Source organism: Dermacentor variabilis, chromosome 10 (genome assembly GCF_050947875.1).
Source record: "Dermacentor variabilis isolate Ectoservices chromosome 10, ASM5094787v1, whole genome shotgun sequence".
NCBI classification, from domain to species: domain Eukaryota; kingdom Metazoa; phylum Arthropoda; class Arachnida; order Ixodida; family Ixodidae; genus Dermacentor; species Dermacentor variabilis.
This window is the reverse complement of record NC_134577.1, coordinates 25839268-25859656: the sequence shown is the minus strand read 5'-3', so window position 1 is coordinate 25859656 and position 20389 is coordinate 25839268. Positions and strand designations below refer to the sequence as shown.

General features: G+C 49.8%; 1 protein-coding gene across 3 annotated transcripts in view; it reads right to left on the bottom strand.

Annotated features, from left to right (window-relative positions):
• The window catches only part of LOC142560192 (uncharacterized), a 174794-nt gene that overhangs the window by 6985 nt on the left and 147420 nt on the right, over positions 1–20389 (bottom strand). For all 3 annotated transcript variants that reach the window (XM_075672105.1, XM_075672104.1, XM_075672103.1), the window contains exon 3: positions 805–1165. In XM_075672105.1, the coding sequence (XP_075528220.1) occupies positions 805–1113 (309 nt within the window). In that variant the 5' untranslated portion in view covers positions 1114–1165. The remainder of the gene's footprint in view (positions 1–804; positions 1166–20389) is intronic.

The window sequence follows — 20389 nt, the reverse complement described above, 5'->3', positions numbered from 1 at the left end:
CATATCTTTAAGAAAAACGTTTGATATACTGTCAGATCCAGGAGATTTCTTTAGAGCAAGCTTACGCAAAATACAAAGGATACCACCTTCACTTATATTCACTTGTGCGATCGGGTTACAAATGGGATACGATGGCTGGAGGAGGAGGAGAAGATAAAGAGAGAAGGCAGGGATGTTAACCAGAAATGTGTCTGGTTGGCTACCCTACTCTGCGGGGTGGGAGAGAGGGAATAGAAAGATGAGAAGTGTGCATGCGAGGCATTCCTCGAAAAAACTGACTGGAAATGTGTAGAATTTTTGAGCAATTATAGAAGGGTCAACGAGGTATCTATCTCATATACTGAGATAGAGACATAACCGTACACACACATGTGTACAGTATGCTTATGAAAAAATAAACAAACATTATCAAATTCTGCTATACGGTCGAATATACCATCTCGTTATCTGTCACTGACTCACAGGGTGGCTACGCCGTCCGTAACAAGCTCAAAACAAAAAGATGGCGCGGTTCAACTGTGTCCAAAAGCACCCCTAGAAGACGAAATCATGGCATTACCTGGACTTCTGTTATTCTTTGCACTGGGGTGTTATTCTGGACACTGTCAAATTCCGCCACATTGTCCGATTCGCCATCTTTTTACATCTCCGATCGGTTCTCCAAAATGGCAGCTCGCCGTGTGTGATATTAACTAAGAACATAAACACATCGCGGAATTCAAATTAACAGTGTCCAGAATGAAGACCCTTCAGTACCGAACGACATCCCCGCATTACCTGGACAAAACCTGTTCGACACTTCACCTGAGCCAAGTTGCGGCTGATCTGCTTCCGTATGGTCTTCTTCATCGACAGGTGGCGCTCCAGGTGCCGGAAGTCGCGCTCCGTCAGAGCGTTCGGCTGAGTGCCCGCGCCGCCGCCAGGGGCGCCGGGCGTCTTGTCGGGGTGTCGATTCTGATTGGACTGCTGCTGCTGATGCTGGTTGTTGTTGGGTGCGTGATGCCGCGGCGCAGGCAGCGGGCTGTCCGACTCCTTGCGCCTCGACCGGGGCGAGTAGTCGTAGGAACGCATGTCGCTGAACACGTCCCGGACGTGGGGGATTCGCCGCTCCATTGCGGGTTGTCACCGACTCATCGGCTCGTCCTCACAAGCAACAGGAGGTCGCCTGCACAAAAAAACGTATTTTTTTTAATTAGCTTTGCTAGTTTTACGTACAAGTGAGTCTATATACAGCACGCGAGACGGCAAAGAGAAAGAAAAAAAAAAGCAGGAAAACCAAGGAGGCTAACCAGAAAGAAGTCCGGTTTCCTACCCTGCACGTGGGAGAGGGGGGAGGTAAAGGAACATAGGAAGCGAGAAATAGAAGTAGCAAAACATAAATCCGCGGACGAAATTCTGAGGCGACGCACGTCATGATCAGTACCCCGCTGGCACGTCGACCGTAGGAAGGTAACAAACGATTTGGCTGTCTTTAGCGCATACGTCTGTTGTGAACACTATAGGAGTATATTTAGCGCTGATAGTGGCCAGCTGTCCACCGTCTCGAAGTCGCAGCGCCTGCCTCTTCGTATAATAAACGGGCGCGGATGTACAGAAGATGCGCGATTGTTCCGTTACAGCCGCAAGAGCCACCGATAGGGTTGCTGTGCTGGCCGATCCAATTATGAACAAATATGAATTGATAAACGCGGCACCAAGCAAGGGACCGCACAGATGAGTTTCTTCGCACCTTGGTAGCACCGAGGGTAAGACAGATCATTTGCAAGAATACATTCACAGTGTTTATAAAGTGTCGACGCTCTTCTCGTAGACTAATCTTATAGTGAATGTTTCATCTAACACATGCTTGCTCACTTCGTAGTGGATTAAGTATGCGGGATTCTGAAAAGAATGTAACTTACAATAGATATTTTGGAGAACAGGTAACTTGATTGGTCGTTTCACAATTGACATAGTCTCCAACAAGACACTTCGTACAAGAACGTTTTACTAACTCTCTATAGGGACTAAACGTTGTAGGAGTTTAAGGTATTCCGCGATGAATACGCCCTGTTCCTTAAGGCGTTTACTGTTTCATTTGTGTCTTCGCGCACTCATTGACCAGTCATTTAATCAATCAGTCAATTCTCTGTTCGCGTGCGAAGCACGGCTCTATGCCAAAGTCGACTACTATTGAAGAAGTTACTGCTTCTCTTGCAAGGAGATGCGTGTTTTCGCCCTTTTTTTTTCCATTCAAGCTGTTCGCCACTCTCGACTTCCATTTAACCTACGGCCTTGTAGGTTAAATCATTTCAGAAGTCAGACTAGGCTTCGAGGGATTGCCGCACCTTCTGGCGGCAGCACTAACATCTATATAGCACTTTCTTCCCACGCTTCGACGCTGCCCCGATACAATGATCTTATAGCCTATATATATATATACAAAGATCTGCCTGTCCATCCATTCAAAGTCCTCGGTATTGTTCTACGCTGCTCCCTCTCCCCTTTTGTACTCAGTGAAGAGCGCTCTAAATGGAAACGCTCATTGCAGACGCTTGCCAGACTATTTCGTCTGGCACAATGGCAGCGGCGACGTCTGGTGCTTTTTGGCTGCGGCTAGTTCCCTCTCGCGTCCTCTGGTGGTAGTTCTCTCAGCACAGAAAGCTTAGTTACCGAAGTAGACGTGATCGAGCAAGCTATACAGTGCGTTGTCAGCAAGCAAAATAAAGCAACAAGCAGCCCTGTACGTCCCTAAATTTGCTAAATATCTCTATTTGAGGCGAAGACAGAAAAGAAAATGGCTGTAATGGCGACTGCGAGGAAGATGGGAAGGGGGAGAAGGAAACGGGAACAAACGCATGTGCACTTTCGATAAACACATGCGTTACACAAGCATTACGCGATTCGCTCCGCGGACCATGACCGAGCCGGCTCGCACGGTGCGCGTTCGCGATTGCTCAACAGAGCCGGCAAGATCACGCGTGCGGGCGCAGTCGAAGTGCCGAGTGCGAACCTAATTGGATTCCAGAGAGGGAGAAGCTCCGCCGGCCAAGAGAAAACAATATTTCTCCTCTGCCCGAAGACAAAGAGCAATAAGTTTCAGTGCGAACATTTCGTGTCGGGCCCTAGGGGAGCCGGGAGACGAAGGCAGAGAGAGAGAGAGAGAGAGAGAGAGATGGCAAGGCGGAGCATAAATAGACGAAATAAGAAGAACACAAGGCAAGCAAAAAGCAACTGGAGGCAGCAACATCTGAAGAGAAAACGCGCGAAGAGGCCACGCTTCGCGTAGCACCGTAACTCCGAGGGCGTCAGTTTGTGAAGAGGATGCAGCATGCAGGCAACGTTTCTCAAGCGAATCGCTCCAGCACAGTACCACACGGAGCAGACGAGAAAACGAAACGCCTTCTGCGGATCGTACCGTGCCCGCGCATTTCAAGAGCGTGGGCGGACCCCCCTCCGCTCCCTAAGTATAGCTTCCGCACGCTCTGCAGTGTAGAACCGGAAGCGATGGGAGACAGGGCTGGCTTCCGGGCTGCGCTTGCGACTCCTCCTTATTATGCCTGGGGGTATACTTCTTTCATGAACGGGCCAGAAAGGCGGCCGTACGTGTAGCAGCAACGAGACGCCAAAGCAGCAGACGACGTGCCGTTTCGAATGAGAGCAGACGTCAGTTGCAGCGCGCCGGACGCACGACTATACAGACGACACTCACGCCGCCCACCGGCCTCTACCGATTCGAGCGAGTCGACAAGCAGCCGACGATACAAACGCCGCCACTGCACATTTCACGCGAAAAAAAAAATAATAAGACTGATACCCGTACAGGGATGAGCGCGTTGTGTTTGCGGACGAATTCAGCCACAGTTTCTCTGTTCAGTACAGTTTAGGCTTGACACTTCGAGCGCGCACGTATTCGCCCCCACAGAGATCTGGAGGCGGTAGCGAACCGACGGTGTCCCCAAGAGAACCAGAAGCAGGACACAGCAGCAGCAGCAGCACCGAGCGACGAACAAGAAAACGAAACCAAACTACTATTGCACGAGACGCGCGGACCGCACGAACAAAGCGGTGCGGGATAAGTGCCGGACGGGATGGGAGCCAGCGAAGAAGGCTACTCCATTGTTTGAGGCCGGCGCCGCTTCTAGCGAGAGAAAGAACAGGCGGAGCCGTTCGACTGCTGCCCGCTGCACGCCCGCCTGCTTTGCTTATGAGCGCGCTAGCTCGGCTGCCGCCTTGCTTCTGAAGCGCGGCTTGCCTATACTCCGAGTGTCTCGCACAGTGGTCATGAAGACGATGCCGCCGCGCCCGGCGCACTTCGTGACTTGGCTCGGCTCGATAGTAGGCTGGCTGGCCTGCTTCTGCCCCGTCTAGCGGTAGCGTCGGTGCACGAACCACGTTAACGAAAGTTCCCGAACATTACCATCTTCAGATGTTAAAACGAACACTTTCCAAAGCACCGTGCTGAGGCGAACTTCCAAGCGGCTGACCAGTTTGCATTAGCGCATCAGTCAGAGAGAGGTAGCTTTGAGGAAAGCATGACAGTCAAAGCCCAGACTATAAACTGGCATCACTTTCAAAACAAAACTTGGCCACTGTGTAGGGAGAGCACCTTGAAGTGCGGTAGGCAACAGATCTGGCCACGTGTCACGTGATTGACCTGAAGAAACACAACGTGCTGAAAGGGAACAATTCTATCATTTATTCTTCTAGCGTATCGGCGGATACCATCGTCAACCGTGATTCGCCAGAAGTCACATTGACTTGGCCTTACAGTCCGGACGTTGATTTTTCACACTACTTTCGAGTAATGGCGCAATGAAGCAGTCTTCCTAGGGCAGCGAAATGCCGCTTGCTTAGTGGGAAGGAAGCGAGCAGGAAGTGAAGTAACGTGCTTACTTTATCTTTTTTCTTTGCAACATGAAACTGAACTTCAGGCCATCCTAAATCATACGGCTCAACAAACTGCGTGTTAGTGCCACTCACAAGCCCATGACAATAAGCAATGGTCATCCGTGCACGCAAGTTACTCTAGAAAATTGGCGCAGTCGACAGGTTACAGTGAATCGCGTCCTGTCGTCTGCGCCAGGCGACATCCGCCACTGGCCGCACCAGACGTGAATCTACGGCGAGTCACCATGCATTGTTCACAGTACTACTACACCGAGTGCTATCGTGTGCACAACTGCTCTCCAGCATTCCAGTTCTTGTGCCGATGCTATCGGTTTAAGGACAAAGGGAGTGCTAGACGGTAATTTTTGCAAGAGTGACCACATTTGAAACATTTAACCTGTCTCCCAAAGTGTTTTACGAGAATGCCTAAGAGATTGAAATATGCGGCATGCAAATAACGCCGCAAAAGCGGGTGAAATCCCTCAAATGGTTCTTCAGTATAGCTTATGGTGAGCTGGGAGCCTTGGCTCGAATACGGCAGATTATGCGTTGTGGACTAAACACTAGGAGAAACGCGTTCTATCTAGCTGATTGCACAAAGAAGGCTTCTTTGACTTGTCTTCGAAGGTGCAGCACAGAAGAGAGAAATGATGAGGAAAAAGAAAGCAAGCAACAAATCTGAGGTCAGGCGACCGAAGTTGCTGCAAACTACTCACGTCAAGCAGTAATAATCAGCAGTCTACTGGGAGGTTACCAGGAGGGTAGCTCAACACTACCGTGCCGAGTGCTTTCAGTGATCAAACATAACTCTGAGTACACGTCATCGCGAAGCCAAGCGTTCTCGTATTGTCTGTTCGTAAGCGCGAAAAGGATCAAGTAGGTCTGCAGGCGCTTCTCTTGGCCATTACGCCTGTGGCAATGCCCGACACGTGCCACTTCTCTGCAACGCTTCTTTGCAACCGGCCCATAGTCGGACAATATTTGTCCGCGCAAACACGACTTCCCGTTCGCCGACCGACGGTTCCTTTCGATTAAGAATGTGCCGTCACGGCAGCCGCCTCACGCGTGTCCTTTGCGAAAGGCACAATGCGCTTTCCACGAGGCGAAAGGTGTAAGGGCACTGAACGTGCGATTACGACAACACGCGGCACACGCTCGAAGGCGCTCTTCTCGCGGAAGAGAACGCAAACCGCTTTCTAAACGCTGGGTACGCAATACCAAAGTGCCCGTGTGTTGTATTCGGAAGCGCACAGCCGTTAAGACAGAAATTTTGCCTGTCCGTACAGGTATTACCTTTTTTTTTTTTTGTGGAATAGCGGTGACCTAGACATGAGCATCTGTGCTAGTGGCGCCATCTGTGGTGCTGAGTTCAACCACGCACACATAGCTATAACTTAACTGCTTAACTAGTATCGCAATGACCGGCAGTCTGATGAGTATATCTGCTACCGATATTGTAATACTGACGTGCATGTTACATGGCAAATATTCAGTTCTTGTGGTGTTTTATACATACAGAAATCCGTGCTGTGCTGTGTTACATACGATTTAAGTATATTTGCTGTGTTATTTTCGCCATTGTGTTTTTCTTTTCAGTCGTTTAGTGTTGCTTTTACCTCTGTGATGCTGTTTCTAACGTGCTTTGCTTCTAAAGTTACCCGTTAGCTGGAACCGTGAAAATGCCTTTTTGTCACTCTAGTGTATTTGTATCCGTGCCTACTGTCTGCAAAGTAATCGGACTATCACTTATAATTAACATGCAGCTGAGCAGCTTTATGCGTTAGCTTAGCATTATGTTATTCTTTAACAACGGAAATCCAAGTTTTAAAAAGTTGAATGTCTGCGTTCTCAAGGCAGATAGCTCCGAAACAGGAAAGAGGAAGTAATACATTCAAATGACTCTGGCTTTGTGACCGCACACAAAGAGCTCAGACGCAATGTTTCTTATTTGCTGTTCCTGCATTTGGCTTCGCAGAGCGCTGCCCAGAGCGTCTAGGAAATTCATTCATTGCCTTATATTCGTTGTAAGCAGGGCAACCCGACTAGGTCATCATCTTATTTCAACTTTTTTGAAGCGGGAAATGGCAACCCCGTTTTTTTTTTTTTTTACATACGTAAAGTGCCAAGTTTCAAAAGTGACGAGCCGTAATATAGCAGAGAATTACAAACCTAAAATTCCGCAGTCTGCAATACTTGTAGGCAACTACGCATAAAAGTTAAACGACTGAGAAAAAAGAGGCTGCCAATATAGAGCCAGTAGAGCTTGACGAATAAAGTGGGCCGTGATTAAGCGCCATGAGTGTACTTGAGATTGAAAGCCTTCGTTTAGACGTGGCATGCTCCACGTACTTCTACGCGCTTGATTGAAACTGCCAATTGTTACTGCAGCGGCAACGAGCAAAAACATAAAGGAATCAGTGAATTAAGAAAGATAATAAAGTGGCCCGGAAAGACTGAACAAAATATAAGGTTAAAACAATTCAGCGACCGTCTTCAACGTACAAACACACACACACTGTGTTGCAATGCAACGGCTGCAGCAGTACACCCGCGCGGTGTCCCGCCGTACTGCGCGCATGCAGTGGACATTAGTCGTGCGGTTTTGAACATGGACATCAACGTCGTGCTGGGAAATCATTCCGTGTACATAATTCTCTCCATCGTCTAAGTCAGTCGTCGTTGCCATTGCCGCCAGCTAGCGTTTCAGATTATGGAAGTAGATGCATATCCGAGAGCTGGTGAATTCTCCACGTAATGCAGGGCTTGTGACACTCTATTGAATTTCGCCCCGCAATCTGAATGTGACCGGCAGTCGTATCCGCGGCCTCGTAACAGGAACGCTGCAGTCGATGTGCCTTTGCAGCGGGTCACGGCAGTCTCTTGCTGGGCGACTAGGTACACATATTTGTAGATGAGTAGAAAAACCAGCAAAGAAGACGCGTACACGAGGGGAAGTGGACATAAAAATTAACAGGCGCTGATCACACGAGCGTATTTTTTCTCCATGCCTATTGTTTTTGCACAGTAATGGCGCAAGCACTTGTATAATCGAGGGGAAGCCTACATCAGCTTTCTGAGTTACAGTTCTAGTGTTCTTTCATTTTTGTACCAAGAGGAAGCGTGAGTGACTGAGTGAATGCGCTGGTGTTTCCGTACATCTAACCTGACGCGTTGCTGGCCATGGCACTGCGCGAGCGCCTACTTTTGAGGCGGTGCCGTCTACTCCTGCACCATACGATAACTGATCACCTATAGTCCCGTCTCAACTCAATATATACACTTGACTTTCGTTCGTGTCCTTTCAGAATGACGTGCCCCTTCAGAAGGACACGGGAGAAGGAGAGGACGCATCAGCAGTCGTGCGCAAGGTGCTCCGTCGTTCCGTTCTACAGAAGGAGCGCACGCGTTATACGTCGTACTTTATGTCCTTCGGCTCTGTATTATAAGCGAGACACTGAAGCTGACCTCCCGGTCAACCCAGTCTTCCTCTTCAGAACGCTCTGCAGCGGAGTCGTCGAGCGCTTCCTCGACAAGCACTGTAAGTTCCAAAGATCGACCATAAAAAGTGAAGCGGCGATGATGGCGTCGTCGGCGATTCAACCATGTCTGACCGACCGACGCGGCGTCTCCCGTACAGCGGCGCTGCGGTACAGGGCCCAATAACTTCCGCTTTAGAATGGCCGCGCGGAGGCGTCTACGGCTGTTCGACAGGTTCTACTACACGATGCGTTCTTAAGAGATCGACAAGCGCACAAGCAAAAAAACAACAACGGACAAGGGCGATAATGGCGTCGTCGTCGGCCGGGGGCATGCACGGTGACCCGTGCGTCGTCGTAGTCGCGGACATCGAGAGAGAGACGTCGAACGAACTGCGTTATTGCGGCGCGCGACCTCGAGACGGCGGCAGGCGGCGCATTGTGGGACAACCCTGGGAAGAGCACAGGCCTACTATGGCGGCTATTTTCTCGCGCTTTTGAAGACGCCGCTAGCTAGCTCGCTCGCTCGCTCCTCGGCGTGACGCAACTAGTTCGCGCGCGTTTCTGGCCGGCAGAGCGACCGGCTGGCTTGCCCATCGCAAGCCGTCGGGGGGGGAGGCGGGGAGAGCGATCGGCTTGGCCGAGTCGTGATTGTATTGGCACGTACCGCGTTCTTCCGCGTTTAGCGCGTGGAGTTTTAGACACTCTCTTATAAAGAAGAGTCTGCGGGGCCTATTGCGGATATCGCCATATTTCGTCGCGTCGTCGAAGGGGCGGTGTCCATTGGGCGGTGTCCCCGCACGGGAACACAGCGCCGCGTATTCTTGATTGATCGACTGAGTTACTCGTTTACGTTTCAGCTTATTTAAAGACCCAACATTCGAAAACAACGCACGGAAGGTGAGATACGAAAAAAAGACAAATTGCGGAAAGTGCTTCAGATAATCAACTACCAATCTAATCCGATTCTGTATCTCTACTACGTGTACGATGAAGACAGTTCTTGAACAACGACGCCATCGCCACTAACCCTGCTGTGTTCCGCCAATATGCGAAATTCCAGCAGCCCGGAAATTTCACGCCAACAGCTCGAAATGTGGAATCCGTCCAGCCCACATGGGCTCGAAAGTCGTTTTGCAGACGCGCCAGCTTCGCCAAGGCACGTTTTCTTTTATCATTATTATTACCATACAGTCAAGCGCCAGCGGTGATGACCTTCCCGTGGCTCCGCCGGGGTGTTTCACTAACGCACTCGTTATCGAGGCCACTATCGGCGCTGGATACATCTAGCCTCACCGCGTGGACGCCATGGCCGTGAGTGACTCATCTGCAAAACAATGTAAGCGATGCGTTGAAAGCGGAAATCCTAGATGTCTTCGATGGATGGAGAGAGAAAGAGAGAGTGAGATGAAGAGGAAAGGCAGGGAGGTTGACCAGATATTAGTCTCCGGTTTGCTAGCCTACACTGAGGTTGGGAGATAGAGGTTAGAAAGAGGATAGAGAGGAAATGGTTAGAAAAGAAAGAAAAAAAGCACACACACAAAGACACACACACGAAGGGCGTTCCAGTTAGAGACGATCACAAAGGCCGGTAGATCGCAAGAAGCGCAGTAGCGCTTGCACGGCCTTCTTCAGTGACGCTAGGTCCTCGCTGCGCGCTGTTTGCGAAAGCGCAAAACTATTGACGTCACTCACGCTTGTGCCGCTCGCCTGGGAAACGGAACCAAAAAAACGTACCATCCACGCTAGTGTAAAAGTCAAATACATTTGCCACACGTTGAAAAGAGAGATTGAGATATTAGTAAAGTAAGGACAGGCAGGTTATCCAGGGGCACGCGTTCGGTTGGCTACCCTGTAACGTTGGCTACCCTGTGCTTCCTTGCCCTGTAAGGAAGCGCGAAGGACGAGAGAAAGAAAGCGTAGGCTATACAAGGAGACTCACGCAAGCCAGCTCATCGTTGCATGGCGCGATTGCCTACTGTTACAAAATAAGTGCGAAAGTTAGCGGACTTTACAGTTAAACTGCGTAATTATGACGCAAAATATATACTCAGGATGGCGCACATTAAGCTTTCATTGCCTTCTCCCTCTCCCCCTCCCTCCCCGTCACTTTTTGGCTGCTGGCTGCCTTACCCGGCTAGGCGGTACCGGACATACACTGCAAACTAATTTGCACCCTTACACACTTTTAAAGGTATGAATTACTGTACAGTCCAAGGCAGCCAGCTGCGTCAGGTGTTGGACGTAAGCGCAGACGTGAGCTCCAACATTAACACACACCGCGCGCGAGTGTGTGTGTGTGTGTGTGTGTGTGTGTGTGTGTGTGTGTGTGTGTGTGTGTGTGTGTGTGTGTGTGTGTGTGTGTGTGTGTGTGTGTGTGTGTGTGTGTGTGTGTGTGTGTGTGTGTGTGTGTGTGTGTGTGTGTGTGTGTGTGTGTGTGTGTGTGTGTGTGTGTGTGTGTGTGTGTGTGTGTGTGTGTGTGTGTGTGTGTGTGTGTGTGTGTGTGTGTGTGTGTGTGTGTGTGTGTGTGTCTGTTTGCGCGCGTGCACACTTACAAGGGTGGCAGTCTGGACACGTTGGTATTCGACAAGGAAAAACAAAAGAGCGCGACCAAGGCGGGCTCTGACAGAAAGCAGATGGACACAGCAAATTTTCTGTGTGTATTCATGTGTATCTTCTCACGCGCCTGTCTAGTTCGCACTTGATTCTTTTGTGTTCGTGGTACTTGTCAACAGAGCATAGTTTTTTTTTTTACTCTTATTTCGCAGGAGCGCGGAGTTAAGGGCACTGCCACTCGATGGTAAATGAGCGATAGTCGACAAAGTAAAACTATTCCATCTTGGGTTTTATTTCAAATACCCCATTGGCCCTCCGTGATTGGTAAGAATTTTTCATGCCACGCTTATTTTGCCTGTCGCCGCTTGACAAACAGGAAAAATGTGAGGAGCCTGCAAATTTTTTCGCCAATAACGGAGGGCTAATCACGAATTTGGAATAAACTCAGAATGTAATAGTTCGACGTTATCGCGACCCTAATGCCCTTCTCGATGACGCCGGGTACCAGGACACCACGGCATAAGAGGGAACTCATGGGTAAGCTTGTGTTAGTAAGACACACCTCTACAATCGCAGAACGACCATTAGGAGGTTAGGCAAATCAGAAGAGATTCAAAAGACGGAAGACGGGTGAGTACGCTCTCAAGTTGCTGCACTCTCTGACCATGACGTCATATGGCTTCTGACAGTGCCTACTCCGTTCTAAATACAATTTTTACGAGCAAAGAAGGATTACGTTGCGTTCTACTCGAATCAAGGACTAAATTTTTAACAAGTTTTGAAAAGATTTCCTGCACAAAAACGGCCCAAAGATGGTCTTTTTTTCTCCTTTCTCTCTCAGTCTCTTTTTCTTTTAATTCGCGACCTCTCTCGGACGTACCCACGCTGAGCTTTCCGCGCGAAATTCAAGAAACGAAACTTTGGCCTTCACTTCCTTAGAGCAACAGTACACCTTCTGCCAAATGTTTGTTGCTACAGAAATAAAGCACTGCACCGACCACCATCATGACTGATGGTGGCCTGACTATGACTACATGCTATCTGACTATGACTATGACCAGTCGCTGACTAGTGACTATGGCCTGACCAGCAGTCATAGTCACTATAATCCCTAGACAAGCCATAGAATGTAGGTAGTTTACACATGACGTCACGGACGGAGCTTCGCACCATGGTAGCACCCGAACATGACGGCGTCGATGACGTGTGTGCATCATGTTTTCACACGTACATCGTTTTGCCCTTTTGACGGTGGCTGTTCCTTTAACCCGATCGTCGCTGCTATCAATTTGTCGCTCCGCGCAAGACGTGCCTGTCGTGGTGTGACGTTCCTTGTACACGCAGCTTCGCGACTACCTAGTATGCCAAGATGGCGGCCACTGCTACGTGAATGCGAACCACCCCACTTGCAGCTTCTGTGGGTACTGCCATCTGAGTTACCACTAGTAATTCTTGTAGGAAACTTAAACGATTGTTCACCGCGACAGTTCCTTTCGGCACATGTATATATAAATACTTGCCCCGCACAGTTGACGCAGGTCAGTTACCTGGCTCTGCGTCTTGGTTGCCTCGGCCAGCGGCGCCACTCCCAGTAGAGCAGATAATTTCAGACCGCATCCAACTTTTACTCAGCCAAGCAGATTTTATGATGTCACGAACTGCTTAGTACTTGTATATCGAAAAAAAGATATTTCAACAAATGGCAATGCGAACGTTGCGGCCTAACGATGAGGAACCGATACTACTAGGACAATGGGGTCCCAGCAGCTGCACACTATCAACATGCCTAGTGTTTACAGAAATGTTCACAGTTCATGCACTGCATGCTACATATCGTGTGTCTCAACCAACATTAAGCAAGATGTTCAACGAAAGATCAGATTACGAAAACACCGGGCAAGATGCAATTACGAGACCTACGGTATTACGTCTTGTAAGACCTACCGGTATAAGACCTACCGAACACCGTAGATCTTACAATTGTACCTCGCACCACATTTTTAGCACTTTCTTTTCTTGAAGAGCTTGGGTGACGTTAGCTGATTAGATTATGGGTTTCAACGTGCCAAAACCACTTTCTGATTATGAAGCATGCAGTAGTGGAGGACTCCGGAAATTTCGACCACCTGGGGTTCTTTAACGTGCGCCTGAATCGACATACAAGGGTGTTTTCGCATTTCGGCCCCCATCGAAATGCGGCCGCCGCGGCCGGGATTCGATCCCGCGGCCTCGTGCCCTGCAGCCCAACACCATAGCCACTGAGCAACCACGGCGGGTAACGTTAGCCGGGACACCCTGTATTGTTACATAACCAACGGAGAACAGAGGTCGTTACGCATAAAGACATTTTCGTATAAACATATGCAATGTCGGAAACATGCAAATTTTTGGCTACTGTTATCAGTGCGTGCGCGCGCGCGCTTGTGTGTGTGTGTGTGTGTGTGTGTGTGTGTGTGTGTGTGTGTGTGTGTGTGTGTGTGTGTGTGTGTGTGTGTGTGTGTGTGTGTGTGTGTGTGTGTGTGTGTGTGTGTGTGTGTGTGTGTGTGTGTGTGTGTGTGTGTGTGTGTGTGTGTGTGTGTGTGTGTGTGTGTGTGTGTGTGTGTGTGTGTGTGTGTGTGTGTGTGTGTGTGTGTGTGTGTGTGTAATATATCTAGTCGCTTCCACTTTGAAACGGAGCCTTCGTTGTTGCATCGGCATTCCTCGCGGACGCTGATCACACAGTTCGTCAAGAATTGTCATAAAGACGGAGCAATTGTGGCGACGACAGAACTTTTACGTACATAGAACTCCCTACGTACCCAAGTTATCCTACTTTCCTTCGACACAAGGTTAAAGATCATCATGTAATACTGCGGTCACTGCGCTAACACACACGGACAACAGAAGTAGAAAAGGACAGGACGCGCGCAGATATTACAAGATGAACTTCCAGCAACTGGCCCAACTTGTCGCTCTACTGCAAGGTTAAAGATTTTCGCGAGCAGAAAAAAAAATTAATACAGATTTACACCGTCGTGCGAGTGAGGCAACGACGCCGGTCCGACCTGGTTTCTTCCAATCTAAAGCGTTCAATCCAATCGGCTTCAATCCCAAGCGGTTGCATCCCCGTCGCGTGAGATCAGTTTATTAGAGAAGGACGAGGGCCGTATTCGTGGACGAATGCGGTACACGTACCCCTGGAGGCGCTCCGCGACGTTTCGCGTCGCCGCGTCGTATAAGACGCGGGAGCCGCACCATTAAGCACACGGAGAGGAGCGCCGCCAAGGAGCCGAAGACAAGGCGAGAAAGAAAGAAAGACAGAAAGGAAGAAAGGAGGAAGCGAAGAGGAGGCAGCGGTGCGGCAACTTTACTGCGATGAAGGCCTTACGCACGCCGCGGTGCGCGGATGTGCCGACGGCTATGCGCCTGCGAGGCTCCGACGACGACCGAATCGATCTTCGCAGCTGTCTTCTTTTTTTGTTTCTCAGTTTGCATGTCTTTTGTTTTGTTTCCGAGGCTCGCCCAACTGCGCGTATGCGTGACAGTGGATCATCGACATTTCTTGCACCACGTTAGTTACGCGGGGCCGCCTTTACTCGGCGCGTCCGACGCCCAAAGGCGTGACGTCGCGGCGGCTCGTATATACAGATGAGTCACTGGATAGCTTTAGGAATAGTCAAGCCGAGCGGCTTTCGGGGTAACCCCTCCCCCCCCCCCCCCCTCCCGAAGAGTAGGATAAGTGACACTGCGCATGCGCAGGAACAGAACTCGGCTCGGTTTCTTTTCTTCTTTTATTTTTAAATGAATGACAACGTTTTACGTGCCAAAACCAAGATATCATTATGAGGTACGCCGCAGTGGATTAATTTTGACAACCCGGGGTACTTCAACGCGCACCTGAATCTAAATAGGTGAGTGTTCTTTTTTTTTTTTTTGCATTTCGCTCCCATCGAAACGCGGCCGCCGTGGCCGGGATCGAACCCGGGACCTCGAGCTCAGCAGAGTAATGATGTAGACTTAAGGTACCACGTTCGATTCGCGTTCTGTCGTGTTGGGGGCGGTTATAACGTTCGCAGACATTATGCCTAGATTTGTAGAACTAGCAATCATCGGTTATGCGCAAGGGCGGGACAATTTTAATCAAGTAATCATCATCATCTTCTTCAGCAGCAGCAGCAGCAGCAGCCTATTTTTATGTCCACTGCCCAGCATGAATGCATCTCCCTGCGACCTCTAATTACCCCTGTCTTCTTGCGCTAACTGGTACCAACTTGCACCTGCAAAATTCCCAATTTCATCATCCCATCTAGTTTTCTGAAGTCCTCGAATGCGCTCCCCTTTCCTTGGCACCCATTCTGTAACTGCAACGGTCCATCGGTTATCTACCCTACTGATTACACGGCCTGACCAGCTATATGCGCTATCTCCGTTTGCTCTGATCCCCACCGCTCTCTTCCTGTATCTTAACGTTCAGCCTAATACTTTTCGTTCCATCGCTCTTTGCGCGGTCCTTAACTTGTCTTCTTTGTTAACTTCCAAATTTCTGCCCCATAAGTTAGCTCCGGTAGAATACAATGATTCTACATTTTTCAACGACAGTGGTAAGCCCCAGTTAATTTTGGGAATGCCTGCCTTATGCACTCCAAACCATCTTTATTCTTCTGTAAATTTCCTCCTCATGTTAAGGATCCCCTGTGAGTAACTGACCTAGATGAACGTATTCCTGTACAGGAGTACGTTTATCTAGGCCAATTACTCGGAAGCAGTATGACCGGTGAATTCGTATATCAGAATTCTCACAGTTATGCAACGTGCCCAGCCTTCATCGGCTTCCAAGCTGGCCTCTGCTGCTTCCAGGACTCAATGGCGTCAGCGCGGGCGCTAATACTTCAGAACATGCAGTAGCAGTTAGGTGGTTTAGTGCTGCTTAATTTAACGTACTTTACGATACCCTTCCAACTATCCTACACCATGCCCAGCCTTTCTTACAGGAACATAGCTGCCCTGGGCTCTTGGATGGCCGAAACTAACGCACATCGTCGAACGTAACCTGTGTCAACCTAACGCAACCAAATTGACAGGACTAGACGATCATCGTCGAGCCGCTCAAGACGTCATGGAGGTGGCCGCCTGCGGCGATTGGGTGACGTCGCCACTTCATACGAGTCGTAATAAAAGTGGGAGGCAAGGGCGGCGTCTCCTTGTAGCGAAACATTCGCAAGGTTGTTTGGCTGTGCGAATGCTGCCTCCGACAACACGGGCGTTTGCGCGACTTTCTGCATTCCAACGACGCCCAGAAGTCGTTACGAGCTTCAGATGACAGTCGTAACAACGCTTAACTATCACCACTACAACGTGCTGTTATTGCAGGAGCGTTTATCCTCTTTTCGGCGAAACGTGCTCCTGCCCATTTAGAAGCTCCTCGGTGGAGATTCTAAGGAAAACGTGAAGGAAAACTCACAGGTTCCGTGAGAGAGAGAGAGAGAGAGAGAGAGAGAGAGAGAGAGAGAGAGAGAGATAATAGGAGGAAGAAAGAAAGACTGAAGAGCACAGCGAAAAACCGAGCGAAACAGTAGAAAACCAAACATAATCGTTCATAACAGTACAAAACAACACAGAGCGGACTAAACCAGACAAGATTAGACTAGACTAGACCAGACAAGACTAGACAAGACTAGACAAGACTAGACTAGACAAGACTAGAACGGACAGATAGAGGCATACCACCAGTCTAGACTAGACCAGACAAGACAAGACAGCAACAGACGGATAGAGGCATACCACTAGACAAGACTAGACTAGACAGACCAGATGGACAGAGGCACACAAACAAAAACCGCAGTAGGATTGAGCCAAAGAATATAAACTAAACAACTTTCGCGAGCAGTACATTCGCAGGCCGTAAACCCCGAGGTTCACCGTGATGCTCAAGGTGATGTCAACACGGTCGAACGCCGTCATAAGGAAATGTGCGGCCGCGGGCTTGTTCGCCGCTCCTCGAAGCGAATAGCCGAGCACGTTATGTTTGCTTTCGATCTGCACTGATACGATGCGGGCATATATTATAATACGGAGGAGCGACGATTTGGTCTCTGCGAGGCCACCTTGACCCGCTTAATGCGAGGCTGTGCACACGTGACGCGTCATTAGTCACCACTTACCTCTCGTTAGCCTTCGCCGTTATGCTCCGCAAAGAAGTGTTTTTCTCGCAAGAAGATGCCGGGAGGAAAAAACGCGAAATATCCGCCTCGCGTCGAGCGTAGCGCCGTACCACGTGTCGCGATGACACTTCGAAATACCCGAGCTTGATCACGTGCTGCAGAGCATTGCACAGGATCCACCTACCTCCCCCCCCCCCCGCCTTTTTTTTTTGTTTTTTTTTCTTTTTACTTGATGCATAACAAAGCTTTGAAGAATGGGTCATTACGTGCTTCGGATGATAAAAATTGTGTCTCCACCGTCAGTATTATCTGCGCGCAATAATTGTTATTCTCGAGCGCGGATAACGAAACAGATATATTCGTTCACTTATTAGTGCGACGGCTTCGCTAGCTTATCTCACAAAGTGGCTGATCGATGAAAGATTTCATTAACTCACCGACCACCCAATCGCTCGATCAGTTTGGGAAGCAGGTAACCAATCAGTGGCTGTGGCAGTTGTTGCGCCCTTTCCTTCCTTCTGGCGTCCACGTTTTGCACGGCTGCTTTCTCTCGCACGACGAATTCCTGACAACTTGATCGCCTTTCCGTTAGTCCTGTTGCTGTAGAACGAAGTCGCAGATTTTATCCTGCTCCGGTGAAAACAGCGGTCCGAGCACACCAATGTAGATCTCAATTGAACTGTCGTGTTTTACGTGCCAAAACCGCGATAAGGTTATGAGGCACGCCGTATAGTGGGGGAGTCTGAATTAATCTCGATCCCCTAAGGTTCTTTAACGTGCACCCAATGCACAGTGCACGGACGTTTTTTTTTTTTTTCCCCATTTAAACCTTATCGAAACGCGCCATCAATGTAGAGCGACCATCTTCGTAATCCACTGTCATCGTGGTCCAGCCGAACACACCAAATCTGTCCCGTTCGTCTCCCCGAACCCCCTTGTCCAGACGTTTATTGGGAGGCGGAAACTCTCTGGCACTCGTGTAGGAACACGTGCGCAGTCTCAGTCAAAAAGCGTTGCAGTGGCTCACTGCATGCGTGACTCAACCTGGCGTATAATTCGCGTACTGGGTCGGGCGAGGAACTGACTCGAATCGAATCCTATTTGTGAGTGAGGTGGGGCACCTCGCGGTCTTTCGCAGAGGAAGCCACCGATTCGCACATAACAGTGGCTTCGACTCGGCAGAGAAGATGGCGCCGCACGTATGCAACGACCACATAAAAAGATAAGACACACGGATAGCTATGTTCTACTCCACGGGCAGGCGCAGCGGTTGCGTTATCGTTATTCTTGCGCGGCGTGGTTGGGTAGGCAGACTCAGTTCACCGCACTGCAACGTGGCCAGCGCGCGCTACACTTAATGACACTTCGACGGAGCCCCATCGCTTCGTGCACCCCTTCTCCGCATCCCATCCGCTCCTCGCTTCGCTTTCTGATCTCGGCGTATCGTGCCTAAGCGCGACCAAATCCCAAGCCCCTCATCAATGACCAATTCCTTCTCAACATAAAAAAAAAAAAAAAAAAAAGAAACGCGTCCGACGAGTTGTCCTTAAGGCCCGCCCGCCCGCCCGCCCGCGCGCTGGCTCCAGCAGCAGCATCCCGACCGAACCAGCCCGCTTTGCGCGCGGCCGCGTTATCTCTGGCCCGAATCTCCGAGGCGCGATTATGCGGCGCCTCCCGATTTATCGCGTCTTTTTTGTCTGCCTTCGCGATCGTCTACGTATATATCGGCGAGTCGGAGCAGTAAAGGCGTCGGCCAACCGTCCTGCCCGCCTGCCTGCCTGCTTGGCTGCAACGCTGTACTATAGTGTCGTTTCACAAGTTCAGTTGCAGTGCGACGGGGGGCGGCTTGGAAGCCGGGGAACGCGAGGTCCCGCAGCGCCCGCGGCATTCGCTCACAAACATCGGGGGCGAGCAAACCGCTTCGGCACCGCTCGACAAACTGCAGAAGGGCGGCCGTCTCAAAAGCCAGTTTCTTTTTTTCGCGCCATTGTCACCGATACGCGGTTATACACGCTACGCGGTCGTCGGTTTCTGTGGAGCGAGAGAATTAGCGAGGGAAAGTCGAGTCGAACGCGGTCAATGGCCTCCTTGGATGTTGTGTCATCATCGATGTCTCGCGCATATAACTGTACAGTAATCAATGGACGGAATAGTAGCTCATAGTAAGAAGTAGGCGACCTATGGAGCGATTATTAGTAGCCAGTGGATGTAGCAGCCAACAACATTTTTATGTGTAGCTTTGCGATCGTGGACGCTTCGTATATGTATTTCAATAACACTCAGTATTAGTGAGCACTCAATGGACTGCAGTGTCAATAGTCAGTGCACAATAGTATTCAAAAGAATCAATGCTCTTGAGTACAGTCAATAGAAATAGTAATCAACGGATGTTATAGTCAGCAACGTCTTCGGGTGTAGGTTGTGATCGCCAATGCTTTAAAGATGTAGTTCAACAGCGATCATTAGTAGCAAGTAGTCAATGGACACTAGTGCTAATTGTGCTGGCAGTCAGTACTCACTAGCAGTCAGTAAAATCAACAATAGGCAGTTGAGTCGACGAGAGTAGAAGTCAACCACCCTTCTTGGATGTCGTTTGCGATCGTAAAGACCACCTCAACGTAATTCAACAGTAGTCAGTGAATTAAATAGCGGGTAATGGTCTGATTTTAATAGACAGTACTGCCGACAGTGTAAAGCAACGGTAGTTTAACAGTCAGTATTCAGTGGAGTAAGTGGCAGTAGTAGTATCGAATGGATGTAGCAGTGAAGGTTTGTGAACGAAGCGGAACACCTGGAAGACACGCTCCACCACGACACACGATGTCAGAAAGCATTGCGGCTCCCGCCCGGGGGCCGCGGGCAAACCTAATAATCGGGCCACGATGCGAAAATACGGCGATAAATCAAAAAATACCAAACGCGCTTCCTTCTTCTTCTTTCCCGCGTGTATTGCCAGGTAGTGTATACCATTAGCTCTTCGGTCCTTGCCCGACGAGCTGCTTGGACGACGTCGTGTGGGCAGCGAGGCAGCGAACGGTTGTTTTCGTATTCGGCCAGCCCCACGCGTGCCCACTCCGTCGACGGCGAGGGCGCGAGCTACGCGTTCGTCCTCGCTAATTGTGTGCAGCAGTGGGGAAGCTATAACTGCAGTGGGGTCTGTGCTGTAGCTGCTGAACACACGAGACTGCTCCGACTTTTGACAACGTATCCTCGGAAGCAGGTGCGTTTGCATCTACGTCGGTCCACGGGCGCCTTATAGTGTACTCTACCTTCCTGCACATTTCTGTCGTCCTGCCTGTCACAGAGTACGTGGCTGTCATTTGGCGTCTTATAGTAGAGGTTGGATTG